Source organism: Neolamprologus brichardi, chromosome 18 (assembly GCF_056152115.1).
Source record: "Neolamprologus brichardi isolate AB-2024 chromosome 18, ASM5615211v1, whole genome shotgun sequence".
In the NCBI taxonomy this organism is placed as follows: Eukaryota; Metazoa; Chordata; class Actinopteri; order Cichliformes; family Cichlidae; genus Neolamprologus; species Neolamprologus brichardi.
In genome coordinates, this window is record NC_142121.1 from 9,516,342 (window position 1) to 9,541,474 (window position 25,133).

Genomic DNA, 25,133 nt, shown 5'->3' on the forward strand with positions numbered 1-25,133 from the left:
CACATAAACACAACTGTAAGATAATAGAAACAAGACCTTACAGTTAGGACAGGCAACGCATACTATGCCAAATAACTCAGCTCAGTTTAGCTGATGCAGACATTAGACTGTTAATAATCAGCATGAAGTACAGTAGAAAACACTTGCTGCTGGATGCGGGCTGGTCAGCAGAGGTCCCAGGTAAGTGTTAGGGCATGCAGTGGTGTGTTGTGGCATGCTCTTGGTGCATGACCCTGGCGTGTTCATGCGATCTTCTGTGTGTTTTGTAAAAGGCAGATAACTAGACAGCAGGAAGGTTCAGTCTAACGGGAACACTGTTTGCATTTGGGAAATAAGTTTGTTTGCTGCATAACTGATTGTGGTCTACATCATGGTTCCTATTGTTCTTATCTGAGAAAGCCTTTCTTGTCTTCAGACAAAACACAAAAAACCCAAATAGAAATAAAAAAAACTTCCTCTTTGCTTCTTGAACATAAAAGGAAACGTTGCCCGAAGGCCTCTGGAGTCTCACCTCGCAAGCTTTATCTTGTCGCGTCGACACCGTTACATGTCAACCACGATGCAACCCCTCTTCCTCATTCCACTTACTCTCAGCCAATGAGAAGCCAAAGTCCCCCCAACTCCTGGAGAGAGCCAGCCAGTTGCACACACTACAGGACACACACACATGCACACACACGCAGAGCTGCATATTCATGGTCTCATTGGAGTTAAAGTTACTTCTTTATCTTGTATCCTTCCTTTTAAAATGCTAACCCTTAAAGTTGCAGCAGGTTATAATTTCAAACATTTTGGAGGTTTGTAAATATTGTACAGTGTATAGTAGACCATCTTTAAAGAATTATATGTCATAAAATGGGAAATTAAAACTATTCAGAATTTCATGGTAACAAGCTTTTCCTGTCAGGATGAGAAGGAACACCTTAGTGATTTCATGCTGATGATTGTCTGTGCAGCAATGGGTTTATCTCTACATCACAGACACTCCTTTCCAACATAAAAACCTGACAGATCAGACAAATATGGGCTGGGCTGTTTATGTTTAAAAAAGCTGCTAATATGAAACAGAAAAGTGCATTCAATGGTGTTTTTATAAACTATCCATCCATCCACAGTGATATTGCAACTTGGCATTTGATTAGCAAACAGCTTTAGCTATCATGATAATGAAGGATACAAGACAAGGGAGTCACTGGGCACCATGAAGCAGCCACTAAAGGACACACTGGCATTTTTAGATGTGTAGTCTTCCCCCTAGTGGTCTAACTCCATATTACGGCTACCGTCATCAGGCCTTTGAGTCCATTCTGCAGCTGCATGTGGCCCGGGCTGACTACGAGGAGTTTTGCATCCCGATGTGCATATTGCCTGCCACCATTAGTAACAATGTGCCTGGCACTGACCTCAGTCTTGGAGCTGATACATCCCTCAACGCCATTGTGGAGGTAAGGGCCCAGCAAAGGAGATGAGGGGAGATATTAAGAGCTACAGATATGCTGAAGTGTTACCGTTAATAAAAAATTGGGTTTAAAAGAGTCAAAACTGTTGTTGTTCACACAAATCCTAAAATAAAGACAGCTCGATCAGCACACAGCAGATGTTGCTTATGTGCCTCATGCATTAATATTGGTTTGTTGTATTTGAAATATGACGATTTTATTATCTTTCGTTACCATCCAGGAGGATGTAGAGAATGTACTTTATTATTTATTCAGTATGTACAAAAACAAGGCAAAGAGGGCAAAGAAAGTACAGCAAAGAGTTGGTTAACTGGATCCAGTCCTGCAAGGTGCAGTCATTTGAACTATGCACTCCAATTCATCTACTAAAACTTTAAGAGATGAATGAGTAAACAGAAGTAAAACCCGAGTGTCAGTGAGTACTTTTTTTTTCTTTCTGCGTGAATAGCTGAGATGGCACGATGCATGTCAGTGACTGTTCCTGTGTTTTACTGACTGTGTTGATTATTTCTGGCCTCTTGTGCATTTGGTAACAGATGGGTGAAGCCAACCAACAAGACTTTAAAATAAGAGTGTTTTTGAGAAGGTAAATAGGAAAGCACATTGCAGCGTCCTCATCTGGAAGCCTTCACTCATCTGATTAGACTAAAGGGACGCACAGGTTGACTCTGGTGGCTCTGATGGCCAATTTACCAGTTCTTTACAGTCTCCTTTGTTCTTTATTTATTCTTGGGAAGAAAAAAACCCTCTCAGGCTAAAAGTCCACACTAATGCGCATCGTTTTTTCTCCGTTTTGGCCTCCCGTCCACACTGAGAAGGCGTTTTCGCTGATGGAAAACGCAGCGGTTTGAAAACACTCTCAAAAATGCATACATTTGGAAACGGTGCTTTGGCGTTGCAGTATGGACAGCAAAAACGCAGACTTTCTAAACGCATGTTAGTCATATGATGCAGTCATTTGACCAATTAAACTAAGATAGCGGAGGGCATTATACAGCAGTTGTTTTGTTTGCTCTGAATTTTGACAGCCCTATTAAAGATTAATATCAGTCTGTACATGCTCCAGATAGCTTTTCTTCAAATTCTTTAACTCTCACTCGCTTTTTCAACTTTGTACTTTTGTGTTACTCGCAGCAACAACTCCACCTCATTGTTAGTCCATTTAAAAAACTGCTTTTCCTCAACATTCTGTCGCGAGCCGGTGTAGTGCCAAAGTAGGTATCCCTGACAGAATTTGTTTCCCCTGTGCTAGGAGCACGCAGGAAGTACTGATGTTTTCATTTTGTGAAAAAGTTAAAAATTAGTATCGTTACCTTACCATTCAGTTTGAGGGTTACAAAGGAAAACAACAGAAAATTATATATATATTTGTATCAGATGGGATTATTTTAATAAACCATTAACATTTTGGCTGATAACTATTTTTATTCTCCTGTAACTTTACTATATAAAGAGCTAAATCCTCCAAAGTTTCAGGAGTAATGCGTCATAATAAGAAGTGTTTGTGAACGAAAAATCAGCAATGTGGGATACTGTTTGACCGTGCGTTTCACGCATGCACAGTACTGGGACGTAAGTGTTTTCGGCCGTTTCAATGTGGAGGCAGAACTCTGTGAAAATGACTGAAATCACTCGTGTGGACGCAGAGCGTTGTCAGACAAAAGCACCGTTTTCAAATCTGTCCGGGCTAGTGTGGACGTAGCCTCAGTCCGCGACCGTCTACATCAGGGGTGTCAAAGTCATTTGCATACCGTCTAGTTTCACCTCAACTGGGCAAGCCTGAAATAAAATCACAGCAGAGTAACTCTTTTGCTGCAAATGTTCTGTACATCCTGAAAATATTTGCATTTAATAAATCCTCCACTTACAAAACTGATGATAAGGTGTCCGAAGAAATAAGCACATTTTTAGCCTCATGCACTGGTCTGTCCACATGCAGCCAGTCGACTGCCACTTTAAATAATCAGATAAATTAGTTTCAGTGTGGTATGACAGGCTGTAAAATAAATGACTGGACTGAGTTACTGAGTCAATCTGTGCATCTCTAAGGACACTCAGCTATTTTATGTACTTTAAAGTAGAGCTGATGCAGATTTCTTTTCTTTTCTTTTTAATTTTATTTTACAAAGTGATGACATATTTACCAATTTTCACCCACAATCAAAAAGCTCAGATGTTTGCACACAAATCCTTCTTATATTATCAGGATAAATAAAATATTCCTGTCAGCTCTACTTGTGTGTACAGTGTGTTTTGCATTTGCATGCTCTCCGCGTGAACATATTTTTCTTGTTTAATGATTGTATAATGTTTTATGTGTGTGTGAATCAGACATGTGATCGCATCAAACAGTCAGCTAGTGGCACCAAGCGGCGAGTGTTCATCATTGAGACAATGGGGGGCTACTGTGGCTACCTGGCCACCGTGGGTGGTCTGGCTGCAGGCGCCGACACTGTCTACATCTACGAGGAGCCATTTGACATCCGTGACCTTCAGGTTAGAGAGAAAATTTTCATGTCTCCTCTCATCATCAGAAAATACCAAGACCTTTTACTCTCTCGATGACTCTTATAGCCATGATTCCTGTCAAATCCTTTTTGTTCCATTTAAGTTATTTTTTGTATGTTTCATGACTGGATTTTATTGGTAACAACATTTATGAGGGCAACAGCATAAACATTCAGGATTCAAACTGCTCCTAATCCTCTGTTTCACACAGCTTTTTTATTTTTGGGCTCTGTATGATGTCAATGAGAACAGAAATTCCTAATATGGTCATCTCAGCCACACAACTGTGAGCCCCACCCATGTAATGTTCAAGCTTTCTGTCCATGACAGGCAGCCAGTTAGAAGAAAGTTGGCTAAAAAATGTCTTGTTTTGAAAAATCAGGGCATCCGTCCACTTTCTTCTGTTGCAGGGCTAACACAGACTTCCAGCCAACCCTGAACTGGATTATGAATCAAGAGTTCAGAATAAGCAATATAGAGCTGGAAATGAGCCTAATACCTTTCACTACATTGCACATTTCCATCCTTAGCAGTAGTGGAGCAGACTGATCGCAGTGCAGTGCAGAAGCTTCAGTTAGTCAATTAGTGCCTCTGCCTGGATGTTTCAGGGCTGTGCAGGTGACCCAGATTATAGCAGTGCACATGAAGCAACTTATTAATAACCTCTGAGCTGCATCAGTCATTCAATGACAGACAGATCTCATCAACACAGATCAGGTCAGGGAGATTAGAGATGTCAGGACTATTATTGTTTACAATGTTCCTGTTACATACACTTTTAATATTAATTGTCTTTTTATTTATTTTGTCTGTGTATGTTTTACTTAATTTTAATCTAACAATGTTGAGTTCTTTATGCTCTGTAAATTTTGTTAAACTAATTTTCTTTTGAAAAAGTCTGGGCGCAGTGCACAATTTAGTTTTTTAGAAGTCTGCCTTTGCATATGAACTATAACTAGTACGTGTCACAAAGAATTTAAACCATAAAAATGCACGAAAAGGTAAAAAAAAAAACCAAACACTTTTTCAGTGATCACAATGAGAAGCAGTAAAAAGCGCATGTGTGTGGTGTCGTAAACCTGCATTTCTGATGCATTAACCCTCTTGGGCTCACCAGCTGGGTAAAAGACAAGATATGGCGCCCCTTGGTGGTGTAAATGTTACCTGCAGCTCTTCACTCTGCAATGAGAGACTGAAGAGTGAGAGTTGCTCTTGCAGGTTTAATGTGAGAGACTCTGTGTTTTCAGGCCAACGTGGAGCATCTGACAGAGAAGATGAAGACGAGCATCCAGAGGGGACTGGTGCTCAGGTGAGGCTAAACACTTTCATTCTATAAAGTTACATTTAGATGCATTACATTACACAAGCCTGTGGGATTTGTTGTATGGACCTGTGCGTACGTGTGCGATGAACAAAAAATGCAAAATGCTCTATTTTTAAATGTCATCTGCAGTGCGCTATTTGTAAATAAGTGTTTCTCAATTATGTATGTAAAACCATTTCGGCAAATAAAAGATTTTTGATTAACCTTACACTTTATTTCATGTCCTCTATTGAGGTTATTTTAGTCCACTGCACCACCATGCTGTTGGAAATTGCTCCCAGCAGGACGGAGGTCTGTGGAAATAGGACAAACGTTGTATTTTGAACCGAGTGCAGGTGACATTGTGTGCCTGCATAATTTCATTATTTTAAGATGCCCTCAAACATAGTGGTGCATCACAGCATCTCTATGCATGCATGCAGTGAAAAGCAGAGCCTGGATGAAGGGTATATGAACGCTGGTGTGTGGAGACTTAGCAGCCTGGTGACTCTGTGTCCTCTGTTAGTTGATAAATGGGTTCAGGCATTATTTAGAGCATCTTCTTTTAAGGGAGCACTTGTTATTTGGTGAAGCGATCCCTTAACCGGCCTGTTGCCCTTGTGCTGTGTTTTAGAAATGAGAACTGCAACGAGAACTTCACCACAGATTTCATCTACCAGCTTTACTCTGAGGAAGGGCGAGGAGTGTTCGACTGCAGGAAGAACATCCTCGGTCATATGCAGCAGGTTGGCCACGTGCACAAATAAATGAACGCAATGCTGTGCTTGATATGTTTATCAGCAATGATGACAATGTGTGATGCAAGGAGCCAAATCCACAAAATATCTGCTATCCTTTATCCATCTTGTCTATCTGGGAGATGTTGCAGACATTACTGTGTAGAGTTATGTTGCTAAACAAGTGATCAAATTATAGTGTAACAGAAAAGTGCACTTAACATTATTTTAGATACTAGACTTGTGATATTTATATGTAATGTCCTTATTTTGAATAAATATGACTTTTTTTCCATGTCAGGGAGGAGCTCCATCTCCCTTTGACAGAAACTTTGGTACCAAAATTGCAGCCAAAGCCATGCAGTGGATCACCCGGACACTCAAGGAGTCCTACAAAGGAGGCAAGCACATAAATGTGACACTTGATTCCAGCGAGGATGCAGAACATTTACGTGTGAAATTGCTTTGCCGCAGTTACAAAAGCTGATGCTTCTCTTCATTGCAGGGCGAGTGTTTGCAAACTCGGAGGACACCGCATGCCTGCTGGGGATGCGTCGCAGAACTCTGGTCTTTCAGCCTGTGGCGCAGCTCCGGGACGAGACAGACTTTGTGTAAGACGATTGTTTAATATCTGTAGCAGTGCAGCTCACAACACTGAGTAAGTAAGCTCACAAGCTGAGCTTACTTACTGTGTGAGAGGAAAAATGTTTTAGAGGACCATTTGCAGATCTTTAACATAGTTAAAAACAAAAGGTAGTGCTAATGCATCTGAACCAGATTATTAAGAACAAACCTGGAAAATATTCTGATCCAATTCCTCTAAAATTCTCTGAAGCAGCGGTCCCAGGCCTTTTGTTTTAATCTTGCTTTAAAGATCTCTGTGGTTAAGAAATAGTGTAGAGAACATTTGTCTATTCTCTACTTTCAGTCACAGGATCCCTAAGGAGCAGTGGTGGCTGAAGCTCCGTCCTCTAATGAAAATCCTGGCCAAGTATAAGACAAGCTATGACGTGTCCGACTCCGGGCAGCTGGAACACGTGACGCGGGTCCGACCCAAAGACAGCAACACCTCAACGGCCATCTGAACCGCCTCACTTCCACACGCAGAGCTTCACTTCAACAGGACAACAGCTTCACAAAACAGTGACGGCTACTCACTCACTGACTGATCAGCTGCTGACTGGCTGCAAATACGTTAAGGTAGATTATAAAAGATAGGTTATTTTAAAAGCTCTATTGAATGGTAAAGTCACGGCACTTTTCAGAGGGGATTCTATATTATGGGTCATGGGATTTGAGATTTTATTAAGTAGTATGAACTTCCTAGCAGCGCTAATATTTTATTTTATAGATCCCTAAAAGTATTATATAAGTAAACACACATATATGGGCCCTGTTCATTATGTACTGTATAAGTATTTAGATTTTATCCCCTAAAGAGTAGCTATATCTAATTTTATTACTTGAAGATATGTAGCTGAGCAAATGTTGTGTAAACACAACTTGGCTGAAATCCAGCTTTTGTCACCTTTACCTTGTACTGCACTTTGAGCCCTATATTTAATACGACCCCCTAAAGCTGCTTATACAGAGAGAATATATTTCACGAGGATCACATGCTTTCAGTGCCGCACTTCAAAGTGCCGCACTTAAGCATGTTGGCCAGGGTGATTATAAAATGTTGAATCTTGAAGGATATTTTTCTTCTGGGGGTTTTGGGACAAGCTGGTTGTGTGTCCTGTCACCTGCTAATTGTGTGTTTGTTGTGCTGTTGCCTTTGCTTTTTGTATCCACCCTGGGCGTTGTGTCTGGCATCTTGTAGTGGTTATCTGTAAGTAGGGTCCAATTGACTGTTGCTGTAGCTCCTCAGTGAGACGGAGAGTGTCTGAGACTACGCAACATTTATGTGCTGGCAGTGTGACGTGTTCTTTCACAGAGTAATAAAGCATTTATTGTGTTGAAACTGTAACTGTTTTGTGTTATTGTATCTCACTTTTATGTGGTTGGCTCTTTGTATTTGTTTGATGGGAGGAGCCTGAGATGTTCATTGTTGGATTGAGTCATAAATTAAACCGTAATGTTGTGCAACTTCACACAGACACCAGTATAACTTCTATCCATTCATTTAGACAGGGGCAGTAACTAGCAGAACCATGAGATTTGCTTTGGTTTAAGTACTCTGGCAGGAAGTAATTCTGTAAAAAACAGTAAATTACCAGGACAATGGGGACACTGATTATGGAAAGAGACCATCCATCCATCCATTCGCTTCAGCTTATCCTTTTCAGGGTCGCGGGGGGTGCTGGAGCCTATCCCAGCGGTCATAGGGCGAGAGGCGGGGTACACCCTGGACAGGTCGCCAGTCTGTCGCAGGGCTAACACACAACGACAGACAACCATTCGCATTCACTCGCACATTCACACCTAGTGGCAATTTGGATTATCCAATTAACCTATCCCCACAAGCTGCATGTCTTTGGACGGTGGGAGGAAGCCGGAGTACCCGGAAGGAACCCACGCAGACACAGGGAGAACATGCAAACTCCACACAGAAAGACCCTGGCCTGATGGTGGAATTGAACTCAGGACCTTCTTGCTGTGCGGCAACAGTGCTAACCACCATGCTGCCCACTGCCTACTGTTAAAACTACCTTTAAAGTATTTGAGCCCAGGCAGAAATATTACACAAATATCTTAAACTGGACCAATTAAGTCAAGATTTGGGGAAACTAATTTCTTTCCCCCAGGAATAAAGTGTTTTAATGACTCACCAATGACAGATTTTGTATTCCAATGTCATGATGCAGCATTTAATTCTAATATGTACATAACAGAATATGAATAGGCAGTCATACAAGTATTTCAAATGGCAGACACTGATTAGGTAACTTTCTTCCTCTTTCTTTTGTGCAGTTCAGCTTTCTTTTTGCCACCATTTAAAACATTTCTGAGATGACACTTGTTCTTTGGATGACCACTTTGAAAATATCTACTGACAGTCCTATTTTATAATCCATGAAGGATCTTTTTTAATAACGTCATTCTCTGGGCCCAGAATGGCAAGGCCACACAACTTCTGACCAGCACTGAGGTACCTGCAGAAAAAAACGAGGGATTATTTTGTGGGCATAAGAAAGCTCTACTTGTTGTAAATCAACAGCAGCATCTTGACAAATTGCATTTTGCAGGATTGGTCAGTTTTACCTTTCAGCCACATCCACTAGGTTTTTATGGTCAACAGCAAAGAGTCTTTGTCTGTGACTCTGCTTCATCTCGTCCGTGACCCCACTGAGGAACTGACCCATGCCTGCACCAAAGACAGAGTCACAAGCTTTACATCAGAACATACAGAATGCTGAAATTACAGCTTCAGCTAAGGGATCCATTCGCTCTATAAATTCAACTCTATATTATTACTTCAAGTCTAAAATGATGCAAAATAGGGGGGAAGGTAGCATGTGCACCATACTGGCTGTGAGAGTCTGAATGCAAAGTTCTGTACAGATGCATAAACACACACAAAATTTAAAATTTACTCTATTATGAAACCTTTTTGAATATTTACAGATTCATTCTCATGCGAGGACAGAATGTGTTAAAATCCTTTAAAGGTTTGATGTAAACTGATCCAGGCAGCTGCTTTCAGGGAACCTCTCATCACTCAGATGGCACCTCACCTTTGTCTGCGGGGGCCACAGGTGAGTCCACCGCTGAGAAGACTGACAGTTTGGCTTCGTCGATGTCTTGCTGGGTGAACTTTCCTGACTTTGCCCAATCGATACCGTTACCAAAAGCAGATAATGTCTGCACTGTGTTTGGATCCCTTGGACACAGAAGAGACAACACATGAGGTCAAAACTCTTATCAAATTCTTATCATAATTTGAACTTTCAATGTTTCTTGCCTTCCTTCCCTATTGATACAGAGTAAACCTTTGTATTAGGGATGCACCGATACCGGTATCGGCCTCAATACCACATTTTCTAAAGTACTCGTTAAAAGTCCCCTGATACCGAGGACCAATACTACGGTCTGAGACCTGTCTATGTTTGAGCAGCATGTAAGGGGTTAATCACAGGCGCCGAGTGCCCGCCCCCAGGCCCCGGCTGCGGCTCAGAGCGGGGAGAATGCGAGGCGAGACAAGTCAGCCATGTGGAACTATTTCAAAGTGAACGAAGACACGAAAACAAAGGCGGACTGCAAATTGTGCTCAGCGAAATTGTCCAGAGGAGGCTCTAAAGGTAGCGCATTTAACACAAGTAATTTAATCAAGCACCTAAAATCCCAACACGACAACGAGTACAAAGAGTTTACCCACGCTTATTTACCCACGCTTATTAGCACAGAGGAGCATAGCTGATGCTATAGCAGTGGGACGGAAAATAGTTGGGCATTTTAAACATTCCGCCTTAGCCTACTCCCGCCTCGAGGACATTCAGGGACAGCTCAACCAGCCAATAAAGAGACTGCAGCAGGACGTACAGACGCGCTGGAACAGCACGTATTATATGCTCCAGTCCCTCATTGAGCAAAAGCGAGTGCTGGGCGTGTCCGAGCATGAACTCCCTGACTATCTCACCAATGGGCTCTTATGGAGACGACTGTTGCCATCCTCGCCCCCTTTGAGGAACTAACTAAAAAAGTGAGCAGCTACGACGCACTAGCCTCTGATGTCATCCCAGCTGTGACTGTGCTAGTGAGACTTCTAATCAGAGAAACAGACGAACAAATTTAAAATAAAATTTTGTTTTTTTAATTTATTCTGTAATATGTTGCATACAACATGCTTTTCATTTTAAATAAATGTTCTTAATTCCAAACTAGTCGCTTGTTTGTTTGTTTTTTGTTAAATTATAGGACTAAGATGTCATGGTCCTGGGCCATGTTGGCCCAGTATTCTTAGTTTTTGTGTGTTTTGTATTTTGTTCTCTATTTATGCCTTGGTTCCTAGGTTGTTTAGTTAAGATGTTCCTTATTTGGTTACCTCCTGTGTGCCCCTTTATGTATCTGTGAACCCTTGTTTCCCCTCGTGTTTTATTCCATGTTTTCCGTTATGTCCGTGCTCTCTCCTCCTGTCTGAACCTCTGTGTACTTCCTGTTTTACTTTGACAGTCTCTCGTCAGTATGTGTCATGTTGTGTTCACTCCTGCCTTGTCTCGTTACGATTATCTGTGTCAGCTGTGTTCCCCATGTGATCCCACTTCCCTCGTTTACCCTCTGTGCATTTATGTCCACATGTCCCTCAGTTCAGTGTCGTGTTCTCCCTCATGACTGTGTGCCCCTCCGTGTGTTTCCTCGTAAGTCAGTTCCTTAGTACTTCCCAGTTCAGTTTCATATTATTTTGTATCGCCGTTATCTTTTGTCAGCATTAAAGCTGTATTTTGAGTTCAGTCCTGTTTTCCCGTGAGTTTGCGTTTGGGTCCTCATCCTGCCTGCACACAGCCTAATCATGACATAAAGCTGTTACCTGCAAATTTAAATCATGTTTTTATTAAGTTATCGGTATCGGCGAGTACTGAAATGCAAGTACTCGTACTCGTTTCCAAAAAAGTGGTATCGGTGCATCCCTACTTTGTATTGAACTTCTACCCACCTGTAAGAGTAAAAGGTGAACAGGCCTCCTCCTATCTTGGCCCCGCCTCCATAAGCTCCGCCTTTCTCACGGATCTCTCCATGAAGAAATTTTGCTGTCATCATCCTGGCTAAGATGCATAAACTAATGAACAAGTAAAGAGAAAGTGTTTACTGCATGCAGTTATTACAAATGCATAACTGAGAAAAAAAATGCAACACATTTTCAGTAAAATTAAGTTAAAGAACACACTAAAGCCGCCATAAACTGTGTTACAGTTATTTACCTGCTGCTAGCAGGATGTAATGATGTCGTTACCTGGCATAGTCCTCGTGGGAGAAGGGCACTGCGCGAATACTCTCACTGACAAAGTTGACAGGGAAAGGCATCTGAAAGAAAGTCTTCATTGGACATGGATGGAAGGTTGGCTCCTGAAAAATGTAAAACCGCAAATTAATTTAATTCTAAATCAGAGATGGATTACTTATTGAATTATGAAGATGTTAATTGTAAGAAAACAATTCTTCAAAAATTGATCAGTGGATTAAGAAAGAAATAAAGAAAAATGTAACTATTGAACCTACTGATATTAGTTTTCTTCGTGGGCCATTGTCATCCAGAGGGTTTATCGGCTTCTGCAATAAACACAAAGATTTTTTTTTTTTTTTTTAATTGGATTGATTATAACAATGAATGAATTCATTTACACAGATTTTGTTTTTCCTGTTCAACTTCACCTCAATAATATTTGGTCTGACAGGTTTGCGTTCCTTTCTGTTCTTAGCCACATCCTTTATAAAACCCTCCAAGTGTGCCGCTGCATCAGATACTTTCTCTGGAGTTGAGTTGATTGCACATCTATATGGACACATTTAAAATAAGAAGCGTTGAATGCCTGATATTTCACTATTTTATAGTTCATTATTTACACTGAAATAAAGATAAAGTCTACATATAGCAGGTGTATTATAGACCCACCTCATGTTGTTTGGGTTGAAAAGGTGTATTTTGATCCTGGCTAACGTTCGGATGATTTGGCCGAGGTCTGCCATCGCAGCTGTTCTCTTCATAAACGTAACCTGTTGTTAGAAGATGAAGTATTGGTTCCAAAGTATTGACACCATCACATCTCTACCCTTTGTTGCAGAAATTTAAAATAACATGAATAGTGATTTTAAACATACAGTACATTTTCTTTGACACATGACACTGTTGGATGGAGTTTGGAGCCAGGCCCGGGGAGCGTGCCTGAGGGCGAGCGCCTAGTTGCTGGGACTTAATTCATGAGGCCTGGGCGGGCCTGGCCCCGAAAATGCATGGCTTGGTGTTGAACCAGTCTCCTGGAGAGGGGCTTGAATCTGAGTCTGGAGTTGCCCTTGGTGAGAGGCGGTAAGCTGGGGTGGGTATCTAAGTATCCCCTCAGCTTGCTGCCAATATGTTGGGGTTTGTTCTGGTGGATGAGAGGATTTGTTCCTGGCGCCTTCAAGACAGGAAATAGGTCCTGACTGTCATCTGTAGTCCGCAGGCTGATGATTGCCTGAACATGGTTGGTGCCTGTGGTGGTGGTAACCCCCGAACCAGATGGTGGGCACCTGAGGTGGAGGGAACCATTAGGCTGAAGAAGGAATCCTATGGCTTTGTTAGCCCGTGGGACTTTGGAGGCAGTACTTAGTAAGTACTTAGTGATGTGGACACAGTACCAGTCAGTTGAGGTGAAGAGAGCTGAACATAAAAGCAAAGCTCTTAATTTACTGGTTGATCTACATCCCTACACTCACCTATGGGCACGAGCTTTGACTAATAACCAAAAGAACAAGATTGCAAATACAAGCGGCAGACATGAACTTTCTCCGAAGGGTGACTCAGACTATAGCCAATACACTTCCACATTGAAAGGAGCCAGTTGAGGTGGTTCCCTGAGTCAGATGCCTCAACCACCTATGTCCCACTGGGACACACTGGTGAAATTATATCTCTCAGCTGGCCTGGGGACACCTTGGTGTTCCCCCGGACATGCTGGAAGAGGTGTCCGGGGAGAGGGAGGTCTGAGGTTCTCTGCCTAGGCTGCTACTTCCACGACCCGACCCCGGATAATTAGAAGATAATATAAAACAAACAAATAAACAAACAAAGCAGCTTTGTGGATAGCTGGGTTTTTCTGAAAGGTTAAGCCTTTATTAAAATGTACAAAGATACCTGTTCCATCCCACCAAAAGTCTCCTGGAGGTCTCCAGCTGGAGTGAGGAGACGACCCGCCCGAGTCATAGCATACAGGTGACCTGAGTATGCGATACTATTGGCCAACTCCTGTGCTGACTGCATCACCAGCACCCTCAGGCGCTCTTTGTCATCAAAGTGAGGACTAAACGACAAAATAAGACCCATTAACTGACAGTTCCATCTGTTGGTGTCGCTAGCAGTGGAAAATGTAAACAGCTGGGAGGAGTTACCTGTTGAATATGTCGCTCCACAACTGAAACATGTGAGGAAGATTCCTCTCCAGGCACGAAGAAGATAAGAGGATACCCTAAAACAGAAGGTAGAGATCCAGATGTTCAACCACAGCAAGGAAGTGCTAAGAGCTCACTTAAGTGTCTTAAGAGATAAAGTCTTGGTCTAAAGTTTAATTCTATCCTTCATGAATTATTTGATTATTTATTATTATTTTTCATTTGTTATTTCTTTTCAGAGAGGCCAACAGATTCAGTTCATGCCACTGTGCACTGTGTAAAAACACAAGGAATCAAGCTGAAAGCTACTTTCTGTTTTGCATTTTGCACACAGAAATGATCACAGATAGAAAGGTGTTCTTGGCTTAAAACACACACTTAGCTGGCACCGACCTGCTCATATGTATCCAGCTCGTTGCAGTCAGTGATGACCTGAGTGGAAACAGACATGCCCCCTGTCCTCAGCTCCATCTGCTGGGCCTGCTGCCTATAGTCCAGAGCTCCACAGCCCATCCTAATTAAACAGACAAACATATGCAGACACACAAACAGACATTTGAAAAATCTTTAAGACTCCATTGTGCAATCCATTTGGCATTGCATCACAGTCTGATACTTTTTTTCAACAACCTAATCTTTTTTTATGTTTTCCACTGTGATTACATCACAGCACACTTATCTTATTAAGGTCCCAAAAGACTGTGTTCACATGAGTCAACACAACAATAAAATAAATTCAAAGATCAGCTTTAGTCTGTAGTATTAATCAGCACAAACTAATTCAGAAAACTTGATAAGTATTTCATTTGGAAATATTTAAAAGTATTTAAAGAATAATGTATCAGCAGGAAGAGACATTTACCAGTACTCCTGAGCACTAATCTTTGCTAGTAAGCACCGCATTTCAGATTCGTCTTGTTCTGGTCTTGCAGACCAACAGGTTACTCACTTGGTAATAACACTGCAGAAGAGCGGGACAAAAACCCTGAGGTCCTCTGGAAGGGTGTTGAGATTACACAAAGCTCTGAAGTATACCAAGCCATTGGTGGGCTGCTCACAGTACTGGACCGGAACGCCTCCTATGAAGAATGAGAAAGTGCTCTATATACACAGTTCATATAAGACAACAGTTTTCATCACACGCTCTTTGTAAATCAGCGTAGACTCACACCTGCAGTGCTTATTTGAACAGGAGTGATGGGTGTCGTTGGCTCGATGTCGGACACTTTGAGTGCTGGCAGGCAGGAGACATCCTGGGTTTGACTCTGAGCAGCCAGCAGCTCCAGACCTTTCCGAGAGGAAAAATCATATTATACTAACATCTACTGAATGCAGACCTGTCTCAATATACAATGCTTCAGGTCAGTAATATTTAGTTTAACAGATTACACCCACAAGTGATCAATCTTCACATGTTCAAATGTTACCTTTCTCATAGATCTGCTTTCTGTCGCTGTCAGAAAGAACCTCGATCTTCTTCTGAAGTTTCTCCTCCTCAGCTTTGGCCTGTTTCTCCAGGTAGGACTCCTCCGGGCTCATTGACAGAGTCAGTCGGTGTGTGTTCTCCTAAAGGCCAGTCAATGACAATTAATCCAAGGTGGCATCCTTTGTTAGCAAATACCTGCTCTGCATTATCCTTGTTAAAGCATTTATATATTTATGTTATATATGTTTTTTCATTTGTTTCACGAAAGGACTCAGAAAATGTTTTTTGATACTACAACATAAGAAATAAACTGTCAACTATGAAAAAAAGTATTTCATTATACTCTCAGCCTGTAACTGTGCAATTTATCTTCCCAACAATGTTAAATAGTAAAGCCATGAACCCTATAAGTAAAATAATTTAATGGAGACATACAATCAAAAAATATTTCAAACACTTTGTGCTTAAATCACCTTAAAGTATTGCCTGACTTTCTCCTGGAGAAAGCGAGGGTTTTCCTTCAGGGCTTGTCTGAACTTGGCAACACTGTCACTGATCTGCAGCAGCTCCACCGGGTCCCCATCATGGTTCCACGATGAAGCTATGTACTAATAACATAAGATGAATAAAGGTTTTGGTGAGGAATTTACTAGGATTATTTACACCTTATAACATATAAAACTCTTAAACACTGTACCAAAGACAGCCTCCCAAAAAATAACAACAGTTAAATTCACATTCTTGATTTGTACAGATATTAAACAAAAAAACAGGGGAAACACACATTCAATGTGAGGTTTTATGCAAAATGAACACACACACTAATAAACACAGCACTGCAAAGCCATACTTGTAGTTGTAGTTGTAAAAATTTAATAAAGGTCACAGATAAACAACAGTAAACTCACCGAGGCCAGAGACAGGCCGAAGTTTGTGGTCTGATGTTTAATCTGGATCTCAAGCTTATGGATAAGAGCCTCAATCCTTCTCTCCTCAAAGCCATTCCTTTGTTAAATGACAAGTGTGAAAATTATTCTTTGGTTTCTTCCTTCCTTCCTGTTTTAGCTTTATATTAAATCTTAAGTCATACATATGCTTTAAACCCTACAGTAAAGACCCTGCTGTATTCTGTCGCTCACTCTGTGCAGAGAAAGTAAAAGTCCTGAGGCATAAATGTTACAGAAATATTGGTTTTTCAGTAAATACAACAAGTCTGTCATATTTTGTAAATTGTAACTTATAAGTGGCAAAGCTGTGCCTCCTCTCACTGCTCTCCAATGGAACTAAATGCTTAACCAATTTGTGAACACACTCAAAAAACAAACCAAAACAAAAACATTAGAAAGTCAGATGACTTTTATTTTGCCCAGTAAAAAATTGACAGATTTTCCAACATACAATGTTTTATTTGTTTTCCTACATTTTTTAAATCTGCTACATAAAGTGCAAGATAACAGTTGCTGTATAGGCTTTAGTTTGTTACGCCAAAGAAGGAAAGTTTGACAAGAGAGCAGACTTGATCAGGGAACTTACTCTATAATTTTATCGATGGTTTGGCTGATGATCTGCTTCACCCTCTCTATATCCTCCTCATCAACTCCCTGCAGTCCGATACTGAACGACGCCTCTTTGGTGCTGCCATCATATCTGCAGGATGCAACACTTGTATCAATACTCCACAAGTACATGCAGGTTATGGATGCTTAATTGGAATTCTTGCGTAACAAGTGGTAAGAGAATTTGTGAAGAGTAAGTAGGTATACAGACCCAGTTATTAAACTTCCAACAAAACTGGTGAAATTAAAGGTTTGATGTGGATGTTATAACGCCTGCACACATACCCAACAACAGAGGAGAAGTCTGTTCCCAGTTTGGGTTCGATGAGAGATTTGTAGAAGGGAGAGTTTGGCCCAGAGATCATCAGAGAAGACAGCAGGCTGAGAGTGAGTCCTTCAAATGCATCAGTGATGCTAAAGAGAGAAACAACAATAAGAAAAACACCCATTTTTACTGTCAGGAACACTATGGGAGAGTCAATGTTGAAACTTTAACAGGAACTTTCCTTAATGTGTGAAGCACTGTGCCACAGTGGGTTCTTATGGGTTAAAATGGCTCTTGAAAAATTATCTACAAAAAGGACTATATAAAACAACCTAATTGAAGTTAAAAAAAAAAAAAAGATCAACTCTAAAAGAGAAAGAAGTATGTGGGGTTACATCTCATGTTGAACTGATTTTTAGCAGATATCTCTACAGGACACAGCAGGAAATAAATGATATAATCTTACTCTCCCAGCAGATAGCTCACACACACTGTGTTCTGCTTGTTTGGATCTGGAGCCAGAGGATCAGGACTGCAAGTCACATGGTCCTCTTTCTGGGAGAAAAACAAATATTCACAAATCAAATATTCAACTACCTTTTGTAGCAACTAAAAGCATTCTTTGAAATGATAAAAGAAACAGAACTTTGTTTATCTGATTCAAGGCAAAATTAGCACTGAACATGTGTAAGAGAAGTAGATTATCACTCCAACCCACTGCAGCAGAGACACGCTTAATGTGAGCTTACAGGACTGGTCCAGCGTGGCTGAGAAGGAACTTCTGTTTTCGGGTCGATGCAGTCAAACTTGGACAAAGCTTCTTCTTGAATCTGCTTCAGATGAGGTTCTAAAGGCAAATCTCCATAAGTGAAGAACCTAGATGTAAGAAAACATTTAAAAACATAAAAATCTCATTTGTTTATATGCGCAAGATATTCTAATGTTCCCAGTTCACATTTATTTTACAAAATAACCCCAAAATACTTCAACCATAATTAGTCCTAATCTTAAAGTAACTCTGGATGATTTATGCATGTGCCTATTTACCTTGCGTTGCTGGGATGGTAATGTGTGGCATGGAATTGTTTAAGTTGCTCCCATGTAAGGTCAGGAATGGCCAGAGGTTCTCCCCCTGACACCACAGAGTAGGTATGGTCAGGATACAGTTTGTTCTGGAGGTGCTGGGCGTACAGACGCTCATTGTCTGACTGTAAGTACACACAGCAAGAAACATTATTCTAAACTAAATATTTATTAGAAACATTTTCTGTTTTTATAAATGAAAAAGCTTCAAGTTGGTTTGCAGCAGGCACTCTGTTAATTTTGAACAAAGTCACACTTCTTACTCTTTTTTTTTTTGAGTCCACACACAGACGCAGTGTAACCCTGTCTCCAGTGTTTTCTTATCATCCACCATCTTATCAGTTCAAGGCTAAACGCTGTTTATTTACACAGTTAAAGTGCCAGAGTGACAATTTTTATTAGACAAAGAAAACAGGAGTGCTGTTCAGAAGAATTTGTTACTTTCCTGCTTTTTTTCTTCTTCTTCTTTTTTTTTTTTTAAAGTTATGCAGTCTTTAAAGGCTTCTGTCAGTGTGAACTGCCTCAAGCAGTTTTTGTTGATTTAAAAAAAGGAAAGAAAGAAAAAAAGTCATATGAAAGTAAAGTATTTCTCTTAAGTATGAAAAATGAAATTGAAAAAAGAAAAAGAAAAAAAAGAGTTGTTTGCTTTGCATTTGATGGAGAGTTTGTAACCGAGAAGTACCCGAGGTGGGGGAAAAAAGAGCGTTTATGAAAATATTATATTCTATACATTTAGAAGCTTTGTGGCTGTGTCAACTTACAAAAGCACCCTTCATTTCATTAAACACCACTCCTTTAAACATGAGAGGGGAGTTGTTATCTGTGGGGTCTTCATTCTCCAGCCTCCAGCCTTCCTGCCTGGAAAATCAACCACAGACAATCAGATCAGACAGCCAGGCTTTCTTAGCTGGCTCAACAAAAAACCTAAAACCCCAGTTGGTGATAACAAGTATTATATTGGTGGTTATTGGTTTTATCTTTGAAGCTGGGCTTTCTGCTTCTGCCTGTGCTCACATAAAAACTAGGGTTTCATGAGACATACGACTGAACAAAATGATCACTGAGTGACACCAAGTTAAATCAGAGAGGTCATGATGATGATGATGATGATGATAACTGGTAATTAAAAATCTATAACGAACGAAGAATTAACAGTAAAATGTAACCTTGTTGTAAAGAGAATAAGAGATTACTGCAGCAGAGGTTTCATCACATAGAGCAACAAAATTAAGATTTTAAATTTAACACCGAGTGAAGTCGCGCTGCTGTTTTATTTCTCAGGTGTCGACAGCACAAAAGAAATCTGAAACTTTAAACTGAATACATTTAAACATCAAAGTTTACTGTCCCACAGTCTAACAAAGGAGCCGCCCAAATCACTTCAGTTTGTCTTCAGATCAAACAATGTCTCATACAGTTTGCCCTTCTTTAACTTCTTTAAGTGATTTTTGTACAGTACACTTTATCAGCTTGTACATATGAAACATATTGTCCAAGCACAGACTCAACATTGTACCTAAAACATTCTGTAAATAAAAGAATTGTTGAAAACATGGCACTTCTGGACGACTTCAAACTAAAACTTGGTGATTCATGCTGATTTAGCCAGATAAATAACGTCACTTTACTGACACAGAAACCTCAGACTTTAATAGCTTAATGAGGCCGATTCACTTTAATCTAACTTTGTAGTTCACCCCTCAGCTATCTTCATTTCACCAGAGAGAACAGATCGGACACACAATCTATACTTTTCATCACTGAAGTGCCACAATAACAGCATCATATCTGAAAATAAAACTTGTTTACCGTTTTGAACTTGATTTCAGTATGAACTTAATTGCAGTTACACTCGTAAACGTAAATACGTAACGATGATTTAAACTCACCAGAAATCCTGCTCTCGTAAACAAGGAAAAAAAACTGCATCCAGATACACCGATAGAAGATTCTGGAAGTCCTTCCCATTTTGGGTTGAGAACGGATACATGGTGTAGTCACTGGCTGTTTATGAATAATGGGAAAGGTCTCATCAGAAATGTGAGAAATAACCGACAATCATTTAGAATACCTTTCATTTTCTTTTGAAGCTGAATGATAAAATAATGACTGGTTTTTGATTAAATAACCACTTAGCTTGGAGAATGAACTTTATTTGGTGCATTGAAACACTCATTGTTATTACTTAACGCAATAAGTAAATATAAAAAACATAAATAACATAAATTAAGAATAAATATAAAAAAATCCAAATGTAAACACATTACTGTGCAAGAATTTACATGACTAATGAACAAGCTTTCACAGCTTTTCTCTCATGGACTTGGAGGTCACACAGTCAATTGAAGTCCAAGTTATGCTTCCATACCTGTGAATGCATTCATGAAGGTGGACAGCGACCTATTGAGCATCTTGAAGAAGGGGTCTCTGCAGGGATATTTCTCAGATCCACACAGCACTGTATGCTCCAGGATGTGTGGTACCCCTGTGCTGTCCATGGGGGTCGTCCTGAACTGGACACTAAGCGAGAGAGACTTTAAGTATTTTTAAAAGGCTAGATTGTTTTTATATAGTTTTGTTGTGACTTGAGCAAAACATCCATCCATCCATTAGCTTCCGCTTCTCCTTTTCAGGGTCGCGGGGGGCGCTGGAGCCTATCCCAGCTGTCGTAGGGCGAGAGGCGGGGTACACCCTGGACAGGTCGCCAGTCTGTCGCAGGGCCAACACACAGGGACAGACAACCATTTGCGCTCACATTCACTCGCACATTCACACCTAGTGGCAATTTGGATTATCCAATTAACCTATCCCCACAAGCTGCATGTCTTTGGACGGTGGGAGGAAGCCGGAGTACCCGGAGGGAACCCACGCAAACACGGGGAGAACATGCAAACTCCACACAGAAAGATGTTGGAATTGAACTCAGGACCTTCTTGCTGTGCGGCAACAGTGCTGACCACCGTGCTGTTTGTTTGAGCAAAACAAACAAACAAAAAAGCCCCACAACGCTAACCTGAAGAGGTTGTTGGAGTCATCCCGTGCTGCATGCAGATACTGAGCTCCAGTTTTATCGTGCGTCAGCTTCACTGCTGTGAGAAACAGGTCAGGGACCGCTACAACCTGGGAAGGAACAGAATTAGTAGCTTTGATCACAAATGGTTTGAGAGCAGGTTCATAAAGGATCACAGCAAGATAAATGCAAGTTCAGTCAACAATAAAATAAATGTCACAACAGATCTTTCACATTTTAATTAGTAAATGGCTCATTTACTTGTAGAGAGCAGTTCCACATTTTTGAAATACGTCTTAAAATATCTTACAAGCTAACCCGACATAAGTTAGTTACTTAGTTGACTGCATCAATGTCACCTAACAGAGTCAAGCCAAAATTTAAAGTGTTCCTACTTCTTTGACCGTAAAGCCGTGGATCTTCTGCCCCGGTTGGTACTGAAGGGCTCTCTCTCTTGCTGAAGTGCTCTTCAGCCTCCATGTGTGCTGCTGTCCATTGAAACTTAAAGAAAAAAAGGAGTGCAAGTTTAGTAGGTTTTTTTTTTTATACAAAGAATATAAAATATATCATACAAAATAACCATAATACATAGTTTAATAATGGTTATTGTGGTTTACAGTAGATGCCAAAGTTTCAGTTATGATGTTCCTCTGAAAATGTTGAGGTTAAAGGACTGGACTGAAAGCCAATCATAAACAAGCCAATGCCCAAAGAAAAACTTTGAATGACCATCAGAAAGGAAGGAAACTATAAAGAAATGAGGGATGATTCAAGACTTCTGAGCACTATTGCACTTCTTTGGGTCTTTTTGACCATATCCACCATTTCTTTTCAGACATGCCCACCCAGGTAAGAAGTCTAGTAAGACAATTTCCATTTGGGACCACAGGCAAATACTAATCACAACAGATCTCAGAATGACTGGAAATGGTACAACACCTGTGCAGGCTCATAGAAAGCCTTTATCAAACCCGAAATTAGCTATCGTTACCCGTCACTGGAACAAAAGTGCAGACATTTAACCTCTACTACAGCTCCTAAAGCAATAATAACTGATTACTGGCTGTAAACAGTAACGCTAACTCTGAAGCCATAGGTTCTCATCATTGATTGCGTCAGCTCTTTCGTCAGTCTTGTTTCTACTTTTGTATATAAATTAACAATATTTGAACTACACATCAAGGTTAACATTGTCTTTCTGTCTAGACAGAGTCGACAAAACACACACACAAAATTCCCTAATTAACGGTTAGCTTCAGGACGTCTTGGAAAACTCACCTTAAGTATCGAAGTTTCTGGAGCACTGACTTCGTCTGTCGAAACATTGTTCCGTCAGTTGCTAAATTAAGTTACTACCACTACCCTTAAAGTGTCCAGTTTTAAAATTACACACACTCCTACGGGTTAATTGTCATTATTTGACTGAGCATCCTGTGCAGTCTGCTACCTCACATGCCGTGTGTAGCGCTGCCATTGACGTTGAATGGGAACGTACACGTAAAAATGGCTGCGACACCGGCGCGCGTCGCAGATCTGACAACAGTTTTCTGCTCGATTTCACCGATCCTACAGCACTGCAATTCTACAGTTACCGACTGAGCAGTTTTTACCACGCGGAAAGCCGAACATTCACCTCGAAGCGTCCCTGTTTGTGATTGGTCAAAGTTGAAGAAGAAGAGATATAATTGGTTAAGCAATGTAAGGTGTCCGAGGTTACTAAACGGTGACTAGAGGGTTTTTTTTGAAGGACATTTAAAAACGATCTAATTAGGGACTTTAATTTTGTTACAATTTGTAAAGAACAACAATCTAAATCACGTCATTCCGCTCTCTAAAAGCTTATTAAACTTTAAAAAACAAAACAAAAATACAGTACAAATTTATATTTAATGCAGTTACAAACAACCTCCAGCAGATGACAGCATAAGATCGCATTAATTTGACGAAAGATAATTCTCTTCGAGCACGTTTCTATTAGTTTTATTCCCCCCCCCCCCCTTTTTTTTTTGATGTAGCACTCATTTCAAAAAGGTAAGCTGTGATTAAAAATGCAAATGTACAATTTTGCTTTCAAGCAGTGCATACACAATCTGACCCAATATTTATTTCAAACAATATTAATGTATATATTAAAACACAGTTTTTGAACCTATGTTGCTGTCATGTTTGCCATGAAATTGCAAAATGGTTTCACTGTAGGGGAAAGCTTGAACACGAATAGACCTAAATAATCTCTCTTATGTTAATCTTTGTCAAAATAACGATTAAGTTACTTTATAGCAGACTATTAATCTTTTTTTTTCCTTTAAAAAAAAAGAATAAAAATCATCATGACAGTTGTGCGACTGATTAACGGTGAGTGGTGCCTTACAACTGTGTTAAAATTCCTTTCGATCATTGACATGCAGAGAGTTTTTTGCACTTAAATCCAAGTCTGAGCTGGCTGCAGGATTAGAAATATTTCATCACCATGCTCTATCTGCTTTAGGTTCATTTAATTTTTTTCTAAATTAAAGAGTATTTCTTCTTCAGTAGTTTCACAGTAAAAAAAAAAAAGAACTGTAAAGTTGCCAGTGCTCTATAGCCTATATAAGTAGAGTGTACATATACTTGAAACTGTATTCTGGACTAAAGCTCTATCTCACTTTAGGTTCTTTGCAGACTCATGTAGATGCATACATTAATTTATTGATTTGTACTTTCTTGAGAAAAAAAATGGATACAGTGGCACAGCACCCTTCTTCAAAACAGACTATCATATCAAGCGATATGGAAATGTAAAGCAAACAATGCAACATTGTTTGCATTGTTTTTGCTCGCCCCTCACCATTTGGGACCCTGACGACAGTTGTTCAGTTTTTTTTTCATTCCTATTCAAAATTGCACCAGATACAATGTATGTTAAAAGTGAAAAAAAGAAATGCAAGCCTCTGCATTAGATACCCTAAAACGATGTGTTAGAAAGGTTATACAGATGATAGTGATATATTTATTAGAAACCTTGTAGTGATGCTGCAGAATCACAATGGTATCCTATGGGATTAGAAAAGGTAGCTATTTCTCATTACTCAGACTCCCCAGCTTCTTGTTTCTTCTATGCAAAAATCAATCTGCGTCTATTGGCAGCAACAGCTAACAGCCTTTTTTTCTTTTTTTCCGTCTTTCTTTCGTTCTTTCTTTCTTTTGAATATCTTTTGAGGCACCCACGGTCATCTCTTGTGTTGCACTGACAGCATGTGGGAGATTTTCCAGCAGCATAAAGAGAAGGCCTTGGTAAGCAAGCAGGAGGGGCTTTTGAAAGAGCAGGAGCATCTTTCAGTGCAGTAGCTGGCTCCAGTCTGTTAGTGCCTGTTCATTATTACTAAAAAAAACAAAACAAACCTTGATCACACAAACAAGGGTTAAACAGGTAAACTACTGGGAAACAGGCAAAAACGATTACAAGAAAAGTAAAATGTAGCCATGAGGTAACATGATCTCAGTGAAGTTTAACAATGTTTTAAGAATTTGTAAAAGTGGATATGGTGTCAATGGGTTCAAAACATTTCTGTTTTTTCTTTAAAATTTTGAATTAAAGCCTTTTTTAATGTTCAAACCATCAATCTTTAATCTACAGGAGAAGAAAAACATTTCGGCTGCATGCCTGTTGCCTTGTTAATTTGTTATGATCATGCTTACGCAAAGTTTTGAAGAAGGGCTAATGGAGGAGTGGATCAATAAAGCAGTCTATGAAAGAGAACTCAAGCAACTTTTTATGTGTTTC

The 25,133-nt window shown here is 40.2% G+C and overlaps 2 protein-coding genes across 12 annotated transcripts in view; one reads left to right on the top strand and one right to left on the bottom strand.

Annotated features, from left to right (window-relative positions):
- Window positions 1-7,977, top strand: part of LOC102784417 (ATP-dependent 6-phosphofructokinase, platelet type-like) — a 32,862-nt gene extending 24,885 nt beyond the window's left edge. For 4 of the 11 annotated variants that reach the window (XM_087832639.1, XM_006808438.2, XM_087832640.1 and 1 more), the window contains 7 exons: window positions 1,293-1,445; window positions 3,792-3,956; window positions 5,216-5,277; window positions 5,906-6,017; window positions 6,310-6,409; window positions 6,514-6,619; window positions 6,937-7,977. In XM_087832639.1, coding sequence (XP_087688765.1) covers window positions 1,293-1,445; window positions 3,792-3,956; window positions 5,216-5,277; window positions 5,906-6,017; window positions 6,310-6,409; window positions 6,514-6,619; window positions 6,937-7,093 — 855 coding nt within the window. In that variant the 3' untranslated portion in view covers window positions 7,094-7,977. The other 7 variants (XM_006808437.2, XM_006808435.3, XM_087832641.1 and 4 more) reach the window with 3 other exon arrangements.
- Window positions 7,978-8,789: 812 nt separating this feature from the next.
- pitrm1 (pitrilysin metallopeptidase 1) lies at window positions 8,790-22,935 on the bottom strand. Its single transcript, XM_087831953.1, has 27 exons — window positions 22,649-22,935; window positions 21,766-21,871; window positions 21,374-21,480; window positions 20,729-20,880; window positions 20,250-20,364; window positions 19,122-19,218; window positions 18,325-18,485; window positions 18,027-18,153; window positions 17,744-17,832; window positions 17,298-17,426; window positions 16,990-17,103; window positions 16,365-16,461; window positions 15,930-16,064; window positions 15,458-15,596; window positions 15,202-15,318; window positions 14,980-15,109; window positions 14,424-14,544; window positions 14,031-14,107; window positions 13,777-13,942; window positions 12,559-12,659; window positions 12,318-12,438; window positions 12,165-12,215; window positions 11,899-12,011; window positions 11,602-11,724; window positions 9,686-9,831; window positions 9,213-9,315; window positions 8,790-9,103 (listed from the first exon to the last, which is right to left on the bottom strand). Exons 1-27 carry the CDS (start codon window positions 22,693-22,695, stop codon window positions 9,010-9,012), a joined length of 3,078 nt encoding a protein of 1,025 aa, XP_087688079.1. The 5' UTR covers window positions 22,696-22,935; the 3' UTR covers window positions 8,790-9,009.
- Between the last annotated feature and the right edge of the window lie 2,198 nt (window positions 22,936-25,133).

Coding starts and splice junctions, on each gene's coding strand:
- pitrm1 (XM_087831953.1), bottom strand. CDS start 22,695: ATGTTTCGACAGACGAAGTCAGTGCTCCAGAAACTTCGATACTTAAG. Junction 17,833..18,026: donor AGCCACGCTGGACCAGTCCT/GTAAGCTCACAT, acceptor TTTTTCTCCCAG/AAAGAGGACCATGTGACTTG. Junction 15,110..15,201: donor TGTTCAAATAAGCACTGCAG/GTGTGAGTCTAC, acceptor CATTCTTCATAG/GAGGCGTTCCGGTCCAGTAC.